The 14,182-nt window shown below is 39.7% G+C and overlaps 4 protein-coding genes across 9 annotated transcripts; 2 read left to right on the forward strand and 2 right to left on the reverse strand.

Moving 5' to 3' along the window:
- Positions 1-68: 68 nt before the first annotated feature.
- Positions 69-4,064, reverse strand: LOC139643122 (E3 ubiquitin-protein ligase RNF19A-like). The gene is made up of 5 exons (XM_071518288.1): positions 3,913-4,064; positions 2,699-2,847; positions 2,016-2,116; positions 1,610-1,780; positions 69-1,451 (listed from the first exon to the last, which is right to left on the reverse strand). The coding sequence occupies exons 2-5, from the start codon at positions 2,793-2,795 to the stop codon at positions 996-998; spliced, it is 825 nt and encodes a 274-aa protein (XP_071374389.1). The 5' UTR covers positions 2,796-2,847; positions 3,913-4,064; the 3' UTR covers positions 69-995.
- LOC139643121 (ubiquitin carboxyl-terminal hydrolase 48-like) lies at positions 2,797-8,623 on the forward strand. Of its 4 annotated transcripts, none has more exons than XM_071518287.1 (12): positions 2,797-3,229; positions 4,799-4,877; positions 4,995-5,091; positions 5,336-5,451; positions 5,556-5,626; positions 5,877-6,002; positions 6,101-6,196; positions 6,296-6,424; positions 6,518-6,658; positions 6,842-6,882; positions 7,016-7,050; positions 7,346-8,619. In XM_071518287.1, exons 3-12 carry the CDS (start codon positions 5,060-5,062, stop codon positions 8,350-8,352), a joined length of 1,794 nt encoding a protein of 597 aa, XP_071374388.1. In that variant the 5' UTR covers positions 2,797-3,229; positions 4,799-4,877; positions 4,995-5,059; the 3' UTR covers positions 8,353-8,619. The 4 variants fall into 4 exon arrangements, with proteins under 4 accessions (XP_071374388.1, XP_071374385.1, XP_071374384.1 ...); XM_071518284.1 differs by lacking the exon at positions 2,797-3,229 and adding an exon at positions 4,180-4,280 and having other exon boundaries at positions 5,336-5,418; positions 7,346-8,623; XM_071518283.1 differs by lacking the exon at positions 2,797-3,229 and adding an exon at positions 4,180-4,280 and having other exon boundaries at positions 7,346-8,622.
- A 238-nt stretch (positions 8,624-8,861) lies between these two features.
- On the reverse strand, positions 8,862-11,186 carry LOC139643123 (probable E3 ubiquitin-protein ligase RNF144A-A). Of its 3 annotated transcripts, none has more exons than XM_071518290.1 (4): positions 11,018-11,186; positions 10,507-10,592; positions 9,954-10,127; positions 8,862-9,540 (listed from the first exon to the last, which is right to left on the reverse strand). In XM_071518290.1, exons 1-4 carry the CDS (start codon positions 11,106-11,108, stop codon positions 9,085-9,087), a joined length of 807 nt encoding a protein of 268 aa, XP_071374391.1. In that variant the 5' UTR covers positions 11,109-11,186; the 3' UTR covers positions 8,862-9,084. The 3 variants fall into 3 exon arrangements, with proteins under 3 accessions (XP_071374391.1, XP_071374392.1, XP_071374390.1); XM_071518289.1 differs by having other exon boundaries at positions 8,868-9,540; positions 10,507-10,607; XM_071518291.1 differs by lacking the exon at positions 9,954-10,127 and having other exon boundaries at positions 8,866-9,540; positions 10,507-10,607.
- Positions 11,187-12,472: 1,286 nt separating this feature from the next.
- Positions 12,473-13,723, forward strand: LOC139643138 (uncharacterized). The gene is made up of 2 exons (XM_071518307.1): positions 12,473-12,713; positions 13,265-13,723. The coding sequence occupies exons 1-2, from the start codon at positions 12,569-12,571 to the stop codon at positions 13,402-13,404; spliced, it is 285 nt and encodes a 94-aa protein (XP_071374408.1). The 5' UTR covers positions 12,473-12,568; the 3' UTR covers positions 13,405-13,723.
- The last annotated feature ends 459 nt before the right edge of the window (positions 13,724-14,182 follow it).

Below are 14,182 nucleotides of genomic sequence, written 5' to 3' on the forward strand. Positions count from 1 at the left end.
GAAAAACAGTCCACGTCCATTTTGTTTTCATTTTATTAAATATTAAAACAAATACAATGAAAGAGGACATTTAGACACTTTTACAAATATATTAGCTTAAATAACATGAATAGAGCCAAATATAGAAACATGCACATATTTTAATATCAAAGTTTTATTACATCTACATATAGATGTATTTTGTTAGTTGTAATTGAATACAAGATTCCATTATAAACTTGACAAAAAGTGGAACCATTTTCCTAAAACCATCATAAAATATTTTCATTGTTATTCCCAGCAGCGTTGAATAATAATACAATACAATCTCCCTCCTGGGTATTTGGATAAAGAAAAAAGCACATGAAATCCAGGTGTAAATCCACCCAAGGTGTATTGAAAACCACCAAACCACCTCCATAGGTAGTAGGAAACACATTTGGCCACATTAACAACAAAGTATATCAAAATATAGTACAGTGATTGCAGAAACTAGGAAGCACACGCAAATCAGACTGGTGGCAGGCAGCTCAGTAACATAACTGTCAAAAATGGATTGTCAAGATACTCTTAGATCAGGAACAAGTCAAGACAAGGTGTTTTCAAAGATGTAAATATTACAAGAGGAAGTGATGTGCTCTGCAATTTGACACATTTTAATGTCAATTGTAAATGTAATCTAACAAAATCATATCTGGAGTTTGATCCCAGGTATTAGGAATACTGCCTGACATATATAGGTTTCCATATTCTGTTGCTTACCACTGCTGTATGCCTCACCTGGGCTGAAGAGCAATGTTCTGTTGTTTATAAGTCATGTTTTCACTTTGTTTTTTTTGTTTTGGCATTTTGCCTTTATTGGATAGTTCACAGTAGAGATAGACAGGAGAGATTTGGAGAGAGAGGGGATGATGCATGGCAAAGGTTCTGGGTCAGATTCGAACTCAGGACGTTGCAGTCACATCACATGGTATGCACCGTAGACCACTGAGTCACCAGGACAGCCCTGTTTTTACTTATTTTTTATGCCATATGGGTATAGAGGTCTGTCTAGGAGCCACACCTTTAGGACAGAGTTTGTAGGGTGAACTAGTCTGGGAACAGTCACGCTTGAGTTTCAGGCAGACAAAACAGAACACCACCTGGCAGCGAGGACAGGTAATATTTTTGCAGGCTTTTCTGTTATGCTCCACCTTCATGCCGCATGTGGGACAGACCCGGACAGAGGGGCAGGCGGTGACTCCCTCTACGTCAGGCAGACTGATGGTCTGACACGTCTTCAGAAGCTCCAGGTCCTTGTTGACGCAGCCGTCGTTGTCACAGCGGTCCGAACGCCGGCCTGGACCTTTCCACTGCTTCAGACACTGCCAACAGAACTGATAGCTCTTTTGCTTATCAGCTGTACATATAGGACACTGGACACACAGGTTGGACAGGTTCTTCCTTTCAACATAGGTTTTACACTGTGGGCACTGTCCAGGAAAAAAAGAGTAGGGAAATAAGGAGAACAACCCCAGTACGTGTACAAGTACAAGTACAATCTTGATTTTACTTATCATATCTGAATCAGAAATATTTAATTGCAAAGTCAGTATTTAAAACAAACAGAAAAACAGAAAGGACAACTTACTGATTGAATTTCACAGTGTTCTGCAGCAGCCAGGTGGGCCATGGTCTCCTCAAAGTGCTGCATTTCCTCAACAGACAAATCAGCCAGTCTGCGCACCTCTTGGTACGACCACAATGCATTACACAGTGAGGTGCCCTCCGTCACGGCAGGGCATCTGAATGTGTATTTACCCTAAAATGATCCAAAGCAGAGTCAGTTTAGGGTTACAGAGACTGACTGCTAGGGCTTCTGTGTTAATACAGCAGTGTTTCAGCTAAAGATGAAGCTTTTCTCCTTCCTTTGGTCGACCTGCAAGTGCTAAAATGCTTCCACAATCCCTCCCATTTGATAAGATTGCTTTAATCAGAACTCAGAAAATGTGTTTTCAAGACATGAGATATGGTAACATAGACAAAGATATTATAACCTCATTCAGCTGGCTGCGACACCATCCAGTGAGAGATTCTGGGGTGACGGCGTGACCGCAGGACATCTCTGCTCTGAGAGAGCTGTCGCCATCATCTGAGGCTGAGGGGCACAATGAGAGGGAGATTAGGAATAGGATGCATCATCATCAAAGCAAGTTTAATTAATATAAGCAATTGATAAAAACTGAAAAAGTCAGAAAAAATAAAACTGTTGTGCTGCTGCCCAAGTGAATTTGGCAACAATTTGGCAACATTTGGCAATTGGCATCAAAAAGAGGAAGGCAAAGGAAGGAAATAAAGATAATGATAATCATTTTCGTGTTAACTTTTGTTTAGTGATTATTTTCTTCGTTTTTGTTTTATGTTTTGTTTTTAACTCTGTAGCACTGTGAGATTCACTGTGAATTAAAAGTGCAGTACAAATAACATGCATTATTTTTTATTATTATTTCAAATGGAAAGTGAGATTTTGATACTGAGTAGGAGTGTATGTGAGCTAAATGGATCCTAAATAGTAACAATAAAGAACACAGTATAACTGAAGAAGCTATCCTGAACTCTGAACTTTGAAACTCAAGACAAATTCCTGTACATGTTCCTGTGTTGTGTTGTCTTGGCTGGTAAAGTGATTCTGATCTGATGAACAGCCTACATGTTCACTGAGAAAGGAAATCAGTCTTACATAATGGGTCCACCTCGTCCTTTCTGTCGACAAACTTGATGGTAGTATCTCTTGGGTCATATCTTTTCTCCACCTCTTCCTGTCCATGGCTGTTCATTTTGATTCTCTTCGGTGAAATGAACCTCACTTGTCTCCTTCCGCTTCTTCCTCTTTAACACACATAGACACACAGACACACACACAGAGCAAAATATGTGGCAAGACTAGTCACGCAATAAGCAGGGTTGGGAAGGTTATTTTCAAATTGAAAACTGTTAGAGATTACTGACGAATGTGAACTTTATTCCAATTTACAGACCGAATGTCAATAGTGTCCTTATCATCTGTGTTAGTCTCTACGGTGTATCCTAAGATAGAGGAAGGGGTAATGGGGAAATAGGCAGTGTTTACCAGTAAGACACACCATGGTTGAGATACAAGCTTGCCAACATGTTTTTACAAGCATGATTGAGTTGAGACTATAAACTTGATGCTGCTGATTTGGCCCAGACTTTGGAGACTTCAGGAGATTTCCAGCAGGTTTATGTTGAGGTAGGGGTATTTAAATCCATGAGACACTCAATACTGTTAATGATTTACTGGAAATATCTTAATCAGTGAATAAACAATTTAAATTACATTTAAGTGACTCATCAGTGATTCATTGCACACCTGTCTGTGCTAATTACTGTAAAAAGGTTAATAAAACAGTATTATCACTATTAAGCAACAGAATAACGCTAAGACTTCTATCAATCAAATACCTTAATACAACATAAACCGCAGATTGCCTTTTAAGGGAATATTTAATTTAAGTATGAGCTAGGCCAGTCTTAAAATGTTGCAATGATACACATCACAAATGAAAGTGATTTTTAATTTTGGTTTAGAAGCAGGAAAGTAGTGGAGGGTACACTGACATGAAACTTTATAACATAAATTCATAGTATACATAAGTAGTATCAAACTAATGTCACTTAGGCTATATGAGGATTTCTAGGGAGAACAGAACATAAATGACTGCTTTTATGAATGTAGCCTACAGTATATTTGATTTTTTATATTGCTAGTTGTTTTCCTTATAATGATAAAGTTTACCCTCCTTTATATTTACCGCTACATCACTATTTAGGAAACCTGTTTTGATTAAATCTTCAATACACGAGTTAATGTTGGTGAACATTAAAAGTATATTTATGTTAGTTATTAAAGGAAAGAGTGTCCTGCTGTCTTACCTTGCTTGTACACACAGCTCGTCTAAATGTTGTTATCCTCAGGACTTTCCGTGTTGTGCTCAATAGCAAAACACTGCAACCTGTCGGCCCACAGCTCAAGCTGGGCACACACTACACGATTTCACCCAGCTTTATCCCACAGAAATGTAGACTATTTTGGTGAAATGCACGTCATATTTTTGTTCATAGGCTCTCTAAGTACACTTTTCTAGAAATATGTAGACCTTGGCGTGGACTTTGAAAATTTAGCGGAGAGTCTGGGTTGGTGAGGAAATCCTGTAGTGTGCATCTGCCTTTAAAACCGCACGCGGCAGCGCGCATCGAAAGTGAAAGGAAACTGGGGAGTCTGTCGAATAACCAAATGCATGGTAATTATTCCACTGTTTTGGCTTCCTAGTACAATATACCTAAACGAAAAATACACTAGGCCTATAATAGTTTTATTTGGAGTTCTAGTGTGACTCTGGCGCTCAGTAGTGAGCTTATAGTGATCTTATCGTACTTAAAGGCATTTCTGTATATTCGATGGCATAGGCTACTACTTATCTTCTATGGATGTTAGGCCTAGTGTATACATTTGCTATAGACTTGCTGTAATATACGTATAGTATCCGTCAATATCATACGATTACTATACTGCAGGTCTTTAACGTAAGCACTACACGCAGTTGCTTCCGTGTTGTCCCTCTAGAGGTGTGTGTGGTAATGTTGATGGTGAACAAAATAATTTCAGGCCATACCTGTAGGCTATTCCTATGATTAGCCTACCTTGCACTTGTGAATGATTGCTGTCCCTAAACTGCTGCTGTATCAAATGAGCCTTCAAAAGGTTAAATGCATAGGCCTACATCAGAAAATGTGATGAATAATCTAAAACGTTCAACAGTCTCATTCAAAGGACATCAACGTGGATTTTTTCAAAGTAGCAAGGTTGATAAAGATACTAGACAGCATTATCACCTCAGGTATGTGGCATGCAGTGAAACCTTTGATTCAATTGACATACATTTCCAAGCTATGATCATATGGTTAGTATAGTAGCTGTAGTATGTAGCCTAAATATTTTTTTATCCTCCCTTTAGGCCACTATGGCTTGAAAAATCAGGGTGCCACATGCTATTTGAACAGTGTGCTTCAAGTGCTCTTCATGACCAAAGACTTCCGGGAGGCTGTGACAAGGTTGGTGACCTCAGATTAGGGTCGTCTCTTGATTTTAACCAGGTCAGATGAAATGAAGTACGTTTTTAGAAGTTTTAATAAAACAGGCTTGTCACAAAGTGCTTAACTGGGCATCAAAGGACATAAATACAGAAGGAACACATTGAAAATTTTAGGATAGGACCAGATTCAGATCATAACTTTGCTTTTCTGGCTTGACGTCTAATGAAGAGACATTTATCTGTGAATATCATCTGTGCCATAGATGCTGTGGTCAAGATTCAGCAACTATTGATCCACACCTAGGAAATCTGTTTGCTGATTTAGAGAAACGTCCAGCTGACACACGTAAGATCACCAAGGCACTTGGGATCACAAACAGTAAGTTGTGATTTGAGACATTAGAGAGATTGTGTTCATGTGGAATTGTCTGCCGTCACCTGACAGTGAAATCACTTTTCTCATCCACTCACCCCCATTCCCAGTATATGAACAACGTGATGCTGCTGAGTATTTTGAGAGGATCCTGAGTCTGACCAGTCCTGAGGCAGCGCAGGTAATCACAAAGAGAAAATCTATGAGGGTGTTTTTTATCCATTTTAAAGTACTTTGACTGCCATATTACACACAGTATAATTAGGATTTTTTGTCATGACATATACTTCTGAGACACAGATGTTTACACTGCCTCTTGAGCAGGTAGAGGTTCAGTGTTGTCAACAAGGATCGAACTTGTGACCCAACAGTCTCTCTACCTACAAGGCTACACAGTAATTATTGAGCCACTGCTGTGACTTTGTGTTTAGATATTCAAGGGACAGCTGAGACACACGATCACATGCTGCAGGTGTCAGAAGCACATCGATTTAGAGAGTTTCTTTTGGACTCTGCCGCTGTCAGTGGAAGAGCCGTATCGTCAAACCTGCAGTGTGGTACAAAACTTTAACTCACCAGAAATGAGGGTAACATATTTTGTCATTATAAGAGAAAGGGGGAACATGAGGGATAAACGACCGTACTGTGTTTTCAGAGGAATGGGTTGGAGGCATTTTTCACGCCAGCGAAACTCAGCGGGGAGAACGAGATGTACTGCAAGCAGTGTGATAAAAAAGGAGAAGCAACCATTGTGAGTACTCAGTCTATGTTGTTGATGTAGTGTTTTGGTGTAGTTAAGAGATTTGTGAACGCTGCCTCTTTTCTTATCATTCTGTCTTGTGTGAACTAGGAATGCAAGATAACACAACATCCAGAGATTCTGACCCTGCTGCTCAAGAGGTTTAGGTTTGACGCTGGTCGCATGCGCTATGTCAAACTTAACTGTTGCGTCGATGTGCCGCAAACATTACAGATAGAGGTATTTATGCATTTTGTAATATATTCTTCTAGCAACTAATCATCTTGATTTTGCACTTCTTATTTTGTGATTTCGTCTTTTTTCTCTCATCAGGATTGCACATATGACCTCTATGCTTTAGTGAATCATTTTGGCAGTCTGAAAGGAGGTCATTACACTGCAAAAATCAAGTGTCAAAATCAATCTAATGAAACTGATGAGTGGTATGACTTCAGTGACACTAGTGTTACAAAGGTATGGAGGCTCATTTTTCATTTTTCTATCATTTGTATGCCAGTTATTGCAGAGAATTTACAAAATCCTCACACACTCTACAGGGGTACATAATAAAATGTTCATTATGCAGTATTTCATACAATAATTATGTAATTATGTAATAATTCATCTCTTATTGTGATATTCATTTCAATTCTACAGGTCAAACAACCACTATTTATGTCAGGAAGCACTGTTACAAGGTACGTGTTTCCTTTATTTATCCAGAAATTAGATGAATGTTATTGTATGTATAATATGTTCTGCTTCACTTTCATGCTGTCACTTTCACTGATGGTAGTTGTGCTGTAGTAACAATTTTCCCCTTTAAACCAGCTCCCATACGGCTTACCTTCTCATGTACAGGAAAGGTAAGTTTGCAAATGTACAATATTCACCTCTTGGTTAATGAATTAATTTAGGCGGTAGTTATGTTTAAATCTTTAATTTGTCTTTTATTTGAATCATTGAATCTGGCTGTTTATATCAGTAATTGTGAATCCAAGCTCCCATTTATTTCAATGTTTCAACCAACAAGGCCTTTATCAGCCAGTTGAAAACACAGATTGCCTGACAAAGTTGTTGCTTGAAATGTTGCCTGTTGAATGTGACACTTCTATTATTCCTGCCTATCAGTAATAGTGTCCCTTTTTCCCCTCTTCAAAGTGGACAAACTACATCCTGAAAGAATAAATGAAGCCATCCAAGAACCTCACTTTGCAAAGTCAGGAGCTGCGGCAGTAGGAAGACACGACACGACAGAAAGAGGAGCGGCTCTTTTCCCTCAGAATCTTCTGAAGGACGATAGTCTTGATGGAGGGAAGAAACTCGAGCAAAAGTGTGACATGTTAAAGGAGAGCGGTGATGACACGGTGGTGAAGAAACGGCATGGGGGGCAGAGTATCAATGGAGAGCTGGAAGACGAGCCAAACCAGGATGGATGTGATGCACCGGCACATGCTGGACCATGCAAAGAGCCGTTGCCCCACAGAGACACTTTAAGAGCAGACTCTAATAGACAAGAAAAATGCAAGGTTATGACAGAGGAAATATTTCAGAGAATACTGGAACAGACTGTTGAAGAAATGGCCTTTAATGTAAAAATGTCAAGAGAGATTCCTGTTGCAAAAGATGAAGAACAAATCAACCACAAGGCACATCAAAAAGACAACAAGCCAAAGAGACACCAGGATGATACTAATCATCTTAACTGTAGAGGAGCTCCTCTGGTGCATTGTGAAAAGCATGCAGTCGACAATAAGGCAGAGCAAAAACATTATTCCCAAAAGGATAGAGTAAACCCAGAAGGGATTTCCTCTACTGCTAGGGAAACACAGCATGGCAATGTTGGAAAGAATGTAAAGATGTGTTCTGCAGCGAAAGATGTGATGGACTGTAGAGTCACAAGAAATAACGATAAACATGCAGGGAATAAATGTGTGACAAATAAAAGGGACGGTGTAACAGAAGCAAGTGTAGAAAAAAAATATGTTAGACAGGGAAAAAAGGCAGGAACACATTTATGTCTTACTTCCTCCAATCACTCCTCTACTTCTACAGGTCAATCCAGCTCACGCATAAAAACAAATAACTCAGTGAGAGAAGGGAGGACGGGAAATGTGCAACATGGTCCTACTGCAGGCCGCGTGTCACACCCCCAATCTTGGAGGTGATGAAAGAGAAAATGAGGTGTGTAGGATGAAAAAATGAGAAAAATTCTCAGAACAGGAAATTTTGCCATCTTCAAGTGACTATTAAGTCAATTGTGTTTATCACTTGGATTATCTTTTTCTGTTGTTCTTATGTTTTTGAACAGGATTCACATTCAAATTTGTCATCATAGAATCATAATATGGTTCATTATATTTTGACCAAAAGTCATACAAACCTAATTCCTTTGGCACTGTACGTTGACCATGTATCATGTGCTGCTATGTATAGTGTGAAAATTAAACTGTGATTCTGATGAAATATTACTATTTTGATTGAATGTCTTGCCTGATATCGCATAGTGTTGATAAATGTTTTGTGTTATCATTTCACTTTCTGTTCTACATCGCCCTGTACAACATACAGTATTAGGAAAGTCAGTATTAGGAAATTCAGGGACATGCATGCACCCATTTGGGTAAAACAGCAAATAGTCATTCTGTATTCATGTAAGCTGAACTTTATTAATCAATACAGATCAAATGGATCAAAGACTCAAAGGCAGTATACAAAGGCAGTATATATCCTTCAACACCAATATTAGCAATACAATGAAAACAGAATTATAAATGAATACAGAAGAGAAGTATTTGAATATTCCACAGTGAAATTCAACAGTAAAGGTCTAGTTTTGGCAGAGGAAGGCTGTAAGCGTGCATCATCATGAGTATGTGTGCATAAAGGTATTTTTCCTCTTAGTCTCTATGCCACACAGGTATGGATGTTTGTCTCGGAGCCACACCATCAGTGCAGGGCAGGAAGTATGAGCTGGTCTCCAAGCAGTCAGGAGTGAGCTTCAGACACACAAAGCAGAACTCCACCTGGCAGCGGGGACAGATGATGTTCTTGCAGCCCGTCTTGTCGTGCTCCACTCTCTGGCCGCAGGTGGGACAGGCCCGGATGGAGGGGCACGTGTCCACTCCCTGCACCTCGGGGAGGGAGGTGGTCTTGCAGATCTTGAGGATTTCTAGGTCGTGGTTGACGCAGCCGTCGTTGTCGCAGCGGTCGGAGCGCGGCGCTCGCCCTTTCCACGGCTTCAGACACTGCCAGCAGAACTGAAAGGCTGGCTTCTTGTCCGCCACGCAGATGGTGCACTGGAATTTGAGGTCGGTGAAATCATCTCTCTCCACGTAGGTGTTGCACCCCGGACACTGTTGGAAAGGAGGAAGGAATCAGAAATAGGAAGTTTTAAGGTCTTGTAATGCACCTAGCAATTTGTGTGTCTACATGATTGCTGATTATCATGGAAACAAATGACCTCTTCTCAACTCTGCCCCCCTAGAATCCCACCAACCTGTATCTTTTTTTAAAGAGTAACTAAACCCCAAACCCAAATATGTGTCAAGCCTGACATCTAATGGTTAAAAGCATGCTAACAAAATTAACTGATCTTTGGTGCCAGGTAATATCACCACCTGTTATACTCGTCATCTGGCACCAAAGATCAGCCAATAGCAGAAGACAGTTTCAGTACTATTAGATATCAGGATTTACACAGATTTGGGTTGGTTGGTTTGGGTTTAGTTACTCTTTAAAGGTAAAAAAACAACATCAGGACACTCACTGATTTAACTTCACAGTACTCTGCTGCAGCCAGGCGGGCCATGTTTTCTTCAAAGTGCTGCATCTCCTCAGCAGTCAGCACTGCCAGCCTGCGCACCTCTTGGTACGACCACACCGCATCACACTTCTCATGTGTGTCAGCCTCTATGGCAGGGCACTTAAATTTGTACTGGCCCTAGGGTTAAAGAGATGACAAATTATATTGCATATAGTGTATTATCAGTGGAACGGTTCCTGCAGCGGACCTGGCTGGGATTGCCAACATGGAGGTGATATGAAGAGTTTGGTTCCAAAATGATATGTCCACCTGATACTTATAAAATTTAATAATACAAAAGTAAATTTGGTTTATTCAAGCCGATGGTCTTTTTTTCCCTACACTAAAATGGAGATGTAGCATTTTGGAATAAAACTTGTTGTACAAATGCCACTGACGTCCCACTGACAAATCTGGGGCCATCAAGCCAAGAAGAGATGATGATATTTGACTCAATGAAAACTGACACTTGAATGACAATAATAAGCCGATGAGTGAGATGATGGAAGGAAAGTACCTGGTCCAGCAGGCTGCGGCACCATCCCGTGAGAGATTCTGGGGTGACAGCGTGACCGCAGGACATCTCTGCTCTGAGGCACACGTCTCCTTCCTCCGGGGCTGAGCAGCACAACAACAACATCAGTATGAAACTCAACATCACAGTTACATGCAGTGGGTGAGGGGGAGGTGAGGGGGAGGGGGGAGAGGGGAGAGGGGAGGGGGGGTACAGCTAGAGGACAGCTGAGAGAAAGCAATGCTCCACACCCCCAACTCCCCAGGTTACATTTGAAATGTTGATGTAATTGTTTAATGAATTATGAACTAACTAATTACAATATCAAAACAGTCCTATACATTTGCAGATTCTCTTTTAAGAAGTTGACCAAGTTATATGCATTAGTTTGTTGGTTACACTTGAAATGCATCAATGAATACATGAGTTAATTGTAAAGCACAAACATTAATTTAGAATTTCTCGCGCATGCCCCAATGCAAGAAAACATCGATGCATGCCTTTCATTACTTACGTAGTGGATCTAAATCATCCGGCCTGTTGACAAATTTCAGAGTGGTGTCTCTGGGGTCGTATCTTTTCTCCTCCTGTCCCGGTGTTGTCATTTTGTTTCCAATCAGCTGCAATCTCCTTCTCCCACTTTCTACAAGCTTCTTCTTCGTCTGCACTTGGTCTGCACTCACTAAATGGGTAGCAAACAATAATGGAGGCGAGGCTGCATGACGTCACACTGTTACAGCCAGGGACTTGTTTTTTCTTTCATTTTCTGAGCAGGCAATTATAAGAAATCACATGCTCATAGGACATTTATAGGTCACCTCTTTATCTTTATACAGTTGGGTATTGGGAATCCAGCCTCTGTGGGATGGCTGGTTTACTGTGGGGTGCACGTGTGGCCTCATTTGTGTGCAAATTATTTGCAAAGACAGAAAAGAAACGCTTTATTTATATCATACTTAATATAGTGCTTATTATATTATATATTCAGCATTTCGATCTTTTTTTGTATCCTGAATGCCCCATTCTATAATCATTTCATATAATTTTTTTTTTTTACATTAAATGATAATAAATGTTCCTTTATAGCCTATGTGAGCAGTTTTTATGAGATAAACACGATGTAGGAGGGGCTGGTAAAATGTGAAAGCATTATGCTCTGGTCAGATGCCAAACCTACTGGGAATATCAGGTGGTTTCCAGTGAACATGCTGCAATGACAATAATCTAGCATGTATGACTAATAGTGACAAAGAAATGAAGCAAATTATTAAAACAAAAAAGAAAACTGAAAGGTGGATCAACTTCACCACTTTCAAATTCTGAAAAATGTTGAAGAGTTTGTACTCTTATAATGCCTTGCCAACATTTCCAGTAAAAGATTAAATAAAACAACCACCGATTTGTGAATACTAGTGTTGTGGAAGACACTTTTATATTCTAGATATTTAAATTTTAGAACTGTGCAGGCCTGCCGTGGATAACTTCTGCTATTATGAAGAGCTATAAAAAAATGGGTTGGAGGCAATAAAGGCACAAAGGGCTCTGTTCTACGATAGAGATCTGATAAATGCCTTAGAGTCACGCACACTGCCTTTTTACATCTGCATTGCTCTGCTGTTTGTCACCTGTTCCACAACAACAAAACAGACAATGACACGGCAGAATTGTTCTTTCACTTTACATTTAAAAGTTCGATGCTGATTGTAATAAAGGCATTACACAAAGTTGTTATTATTGTCACTATTATTTTTATTATTCGTAGCAGTAGCTATTAGCATTGTTATTCTTGGGCGTATTGTTATTAGTATTATTATTGATATTTTTCTTTTTATTATTATATTATTATTGTTATTGTTGTTGTTATAGCCTATCCCCTTATTTTATTTTATTTTATTTTTTGGGGTATTTTATTTTATTTTATTTTATGAGGACGAAAGTGAAACTGTTGGCTCCTCTCTGACGTCGTCTCCGGTGTGTGCATACAGAAAGTTAAACAACAGCCTCAAAGTGAGAAGAAGCGGCACGAAGTGAATGAACTCCGTCTGTCCCACACGAAGAGCACAGAATGGGTAAAATCTACCAGGTGATCGTGTTTGGTCTGAGGGGAGAGAAGATGACTATCGATCTGTGCAACACCGAGGAGCAGATGAAGAGCATGACGGTGCTGCAGCTGAAGGAGAAGATAGGGGAAAGGCTTCCCGGGAGCGCTGGTAGGCACTTTGGTTATACTGCTAATTACTGCTGCAGATAAAAAGAAAAATAACAGTGAGATGATCAGAGTTAGACTAGTTGTCCTGGAGCAATCAGTACATCGCCTAATTCAAAAAATAGGCTGCATTTCACATTTAGGCTACTTTAGAATATGTTGAGAGGCTGTTTTTTTTCTCAAAATGTACAAAAGGGGACAAAAATATATTTATTCGTGTAAATAGCATTCATTGGAAACAAATTTTCTTCCTGTGTGCTGCTGAACATACAGTTGGCTATTATCTGCAACTCAAAATAGCCTGTAGGCTGTGCATGGCAATTATATGTAGCCTATAAATCCCTTTTTTTATTATCAAATTCCAACTTTTGTATATTTGAAACTGGACATATTCTGAAGTATATGTTTCTATGTGAGATGTTTTTTTTTTTCAGAGAACACAGCTGGATAGCAGTTCACTTTTGATAAGTCAGGTGTAGGCCTAATGAGAAATAAATTGCTCTCCCTCTCTATCTGTGTGTGTGTGTGTGTGTGTGTGTGTGTGTGTGTGTGTAGGGGATAGTGTGGAGACGCTGCGGCTGATCTTCACAGACAAAATGCTGGATGAAAATTCAAACCTGCTGTCTTCATACGGGATCCAAAGCATGTCTGTCATTCACATGGTGATGAGAGTTCCTGGAGGACTGAGACTGTGACAGGGACAGAGGGAGGGAGAGAGAGAGAGAGAAAGAGAGACCGGCCATCACCACCTCCTTCTCGACTCATACGACGTCACATCTCATTAAACATGGAGACTCTTCATAATGTTTACATGTTGTTCTAAGGCCTGGCAATATTGTATTTTATCACAATGTTCCTGCAATGTTCCTATAAGACCTGTTGAGCTCACCATGTGTCTTTCCTATTTGCCTGTTTGTCAAGTTGTTCTTTTCCTTGAATCTCTCACATTCTCCAGAAGAGATATTTTAAAAATCTGTTTTATGCCCTATTGCACAAAAATAAAAAAAAAATGTACTCTCTAATGCATCATCCAGTTTGTTTCAACATGATAATGAACACACATGCCAAATGAACCACCGCTGCAGCAGCGTCAAGGTCAATGTTGGTTAATCCTGCCCAAATTAAAGCACACAAGTTAGAGCAGTGGTTCTCAAAGTGGGGTCTGGGGACCACTAGGGGCCCTTGAAATGGTGATCCACAGCAAAATGAGGAATAGAAATGATCCTATTCAGAGAATCTATAAAAATTACTATTCAAGTAAAAGTAGATCTAACTGAAAAAATCATAGAACAGAATGATACAGGACAAACAAAAGGAAGCAGAACAAAGCATAAGATGCACAATAGCAAATTTTAGCAAGACATAACATCCTACCTATCCTACATAGCCTGACCTGCCATAGACAGTTGAACAATTCAGTCCTATATCAACAACAAAAATCTTCCTATATGGGAGTACCTCCTCCTGATCCAA

The sequence above is a fragment of the Centroberyx affinis genome, unplaced genomic scaffold, assembly GCF_046629955.1.
Source record: "Centroberyx affinis isolate AG114_WGS23_722 - 3 ecotype Tasmania unplaced genomic scaffold, CSIRO-AGI_Caff_v1 ptg000562l_1, whole genome shotgun sequence".
NCBI lineage: Eukaryota > Metazoa > Chordata > Actinopteri > Beryciformes > Berycidae > Centroberyx > Centroberyx affinis.

What these genes read in the sequence shown, in the direction of transcription:
- LOC139643121 (XM_071518283.1), top strand. An exon ending in ATCGTCAAACCTGCAGTGTG is followed by an intron (nt 6,003 to 6,100) that starts GTACAAAACTTT and finishes CTGTGTTTTCAG; the next exon opens with AGGAATGGGTTGGAGGCATT. An exon ending in GTGACACTAGTGTTACAAAG is followed by an intron (nt 6,659 to 6,841) that starts GTATGGAGGCTC and finishes TCAATTCTACAG; the next exon opens with GTCAAACAACCACTATTTAT.
- LOC139643138 (XM_071518307.1), top strand. Translation starts at nt 12,569, where the DNA reads ATGGGTAAAATCTACCAGGTGATCGTGTTTGGTCTGAGGGGAGAGAAG. An exon ending in AAGGCTTCCCGGGAGCGCTG is followed by an intron (nt 12,714 to 13,264) that starts GTAGGCACTTTG and finishes GTGTGTGTGTAG; the next exon opens with GGGATAGTGTGGAGACGCTG.
- LOC139643122 (XM_071518288.1), bottom strand. Translation starts at nt 2,795, where the DNA reads ATGAACAGCCATGGACAGGAAGAGGTGGAGAAAAGATATGACCCAAGA. An exon ending in GGACGAGGTGGACCCATTAT is followed by an intron (nt 2,117 to 2,698) that starts GTAAGACTGATT and finishes TGTGCCCCTCAG; the next exon opens with CCTCAGATGATGGCGACAGC. An exon ending in AACACTGTGAAATTCAATCA is followed by an intron (nt 1,452 to 1,609) that starts GTAAGTTGTCCT and finishes TTTCCTGGACAG; the next exon opens with TGCCCACAGTGTAAAACCTA.
- LOC139643123 (XM_071518289.1), bottom strand. Translation starts at nt 11,108, where the DNA reads ATGACAACACCGGGACAGGAGGAGAAAAGATACGACCCCAGAGACACC. An exon ending in GCCGCAGCCTGCTGGACCAG is followed by an intron (nt 10,128 to 10,506) that starts GTACTTTCCTTC and finishes CTTTAACCCTAG; the next exon opens with GGCCAGTACAAATTTAAGTG. An exon ending in AGTACTGTGAAGTTAAATCA is followed by an intron (nt 9,541 to 9,953) that starts GTGAGTGTCCTG and finishes CCTTTCCAACAG; the next exon opens with TGTCCGGGGTGCAACACCTA.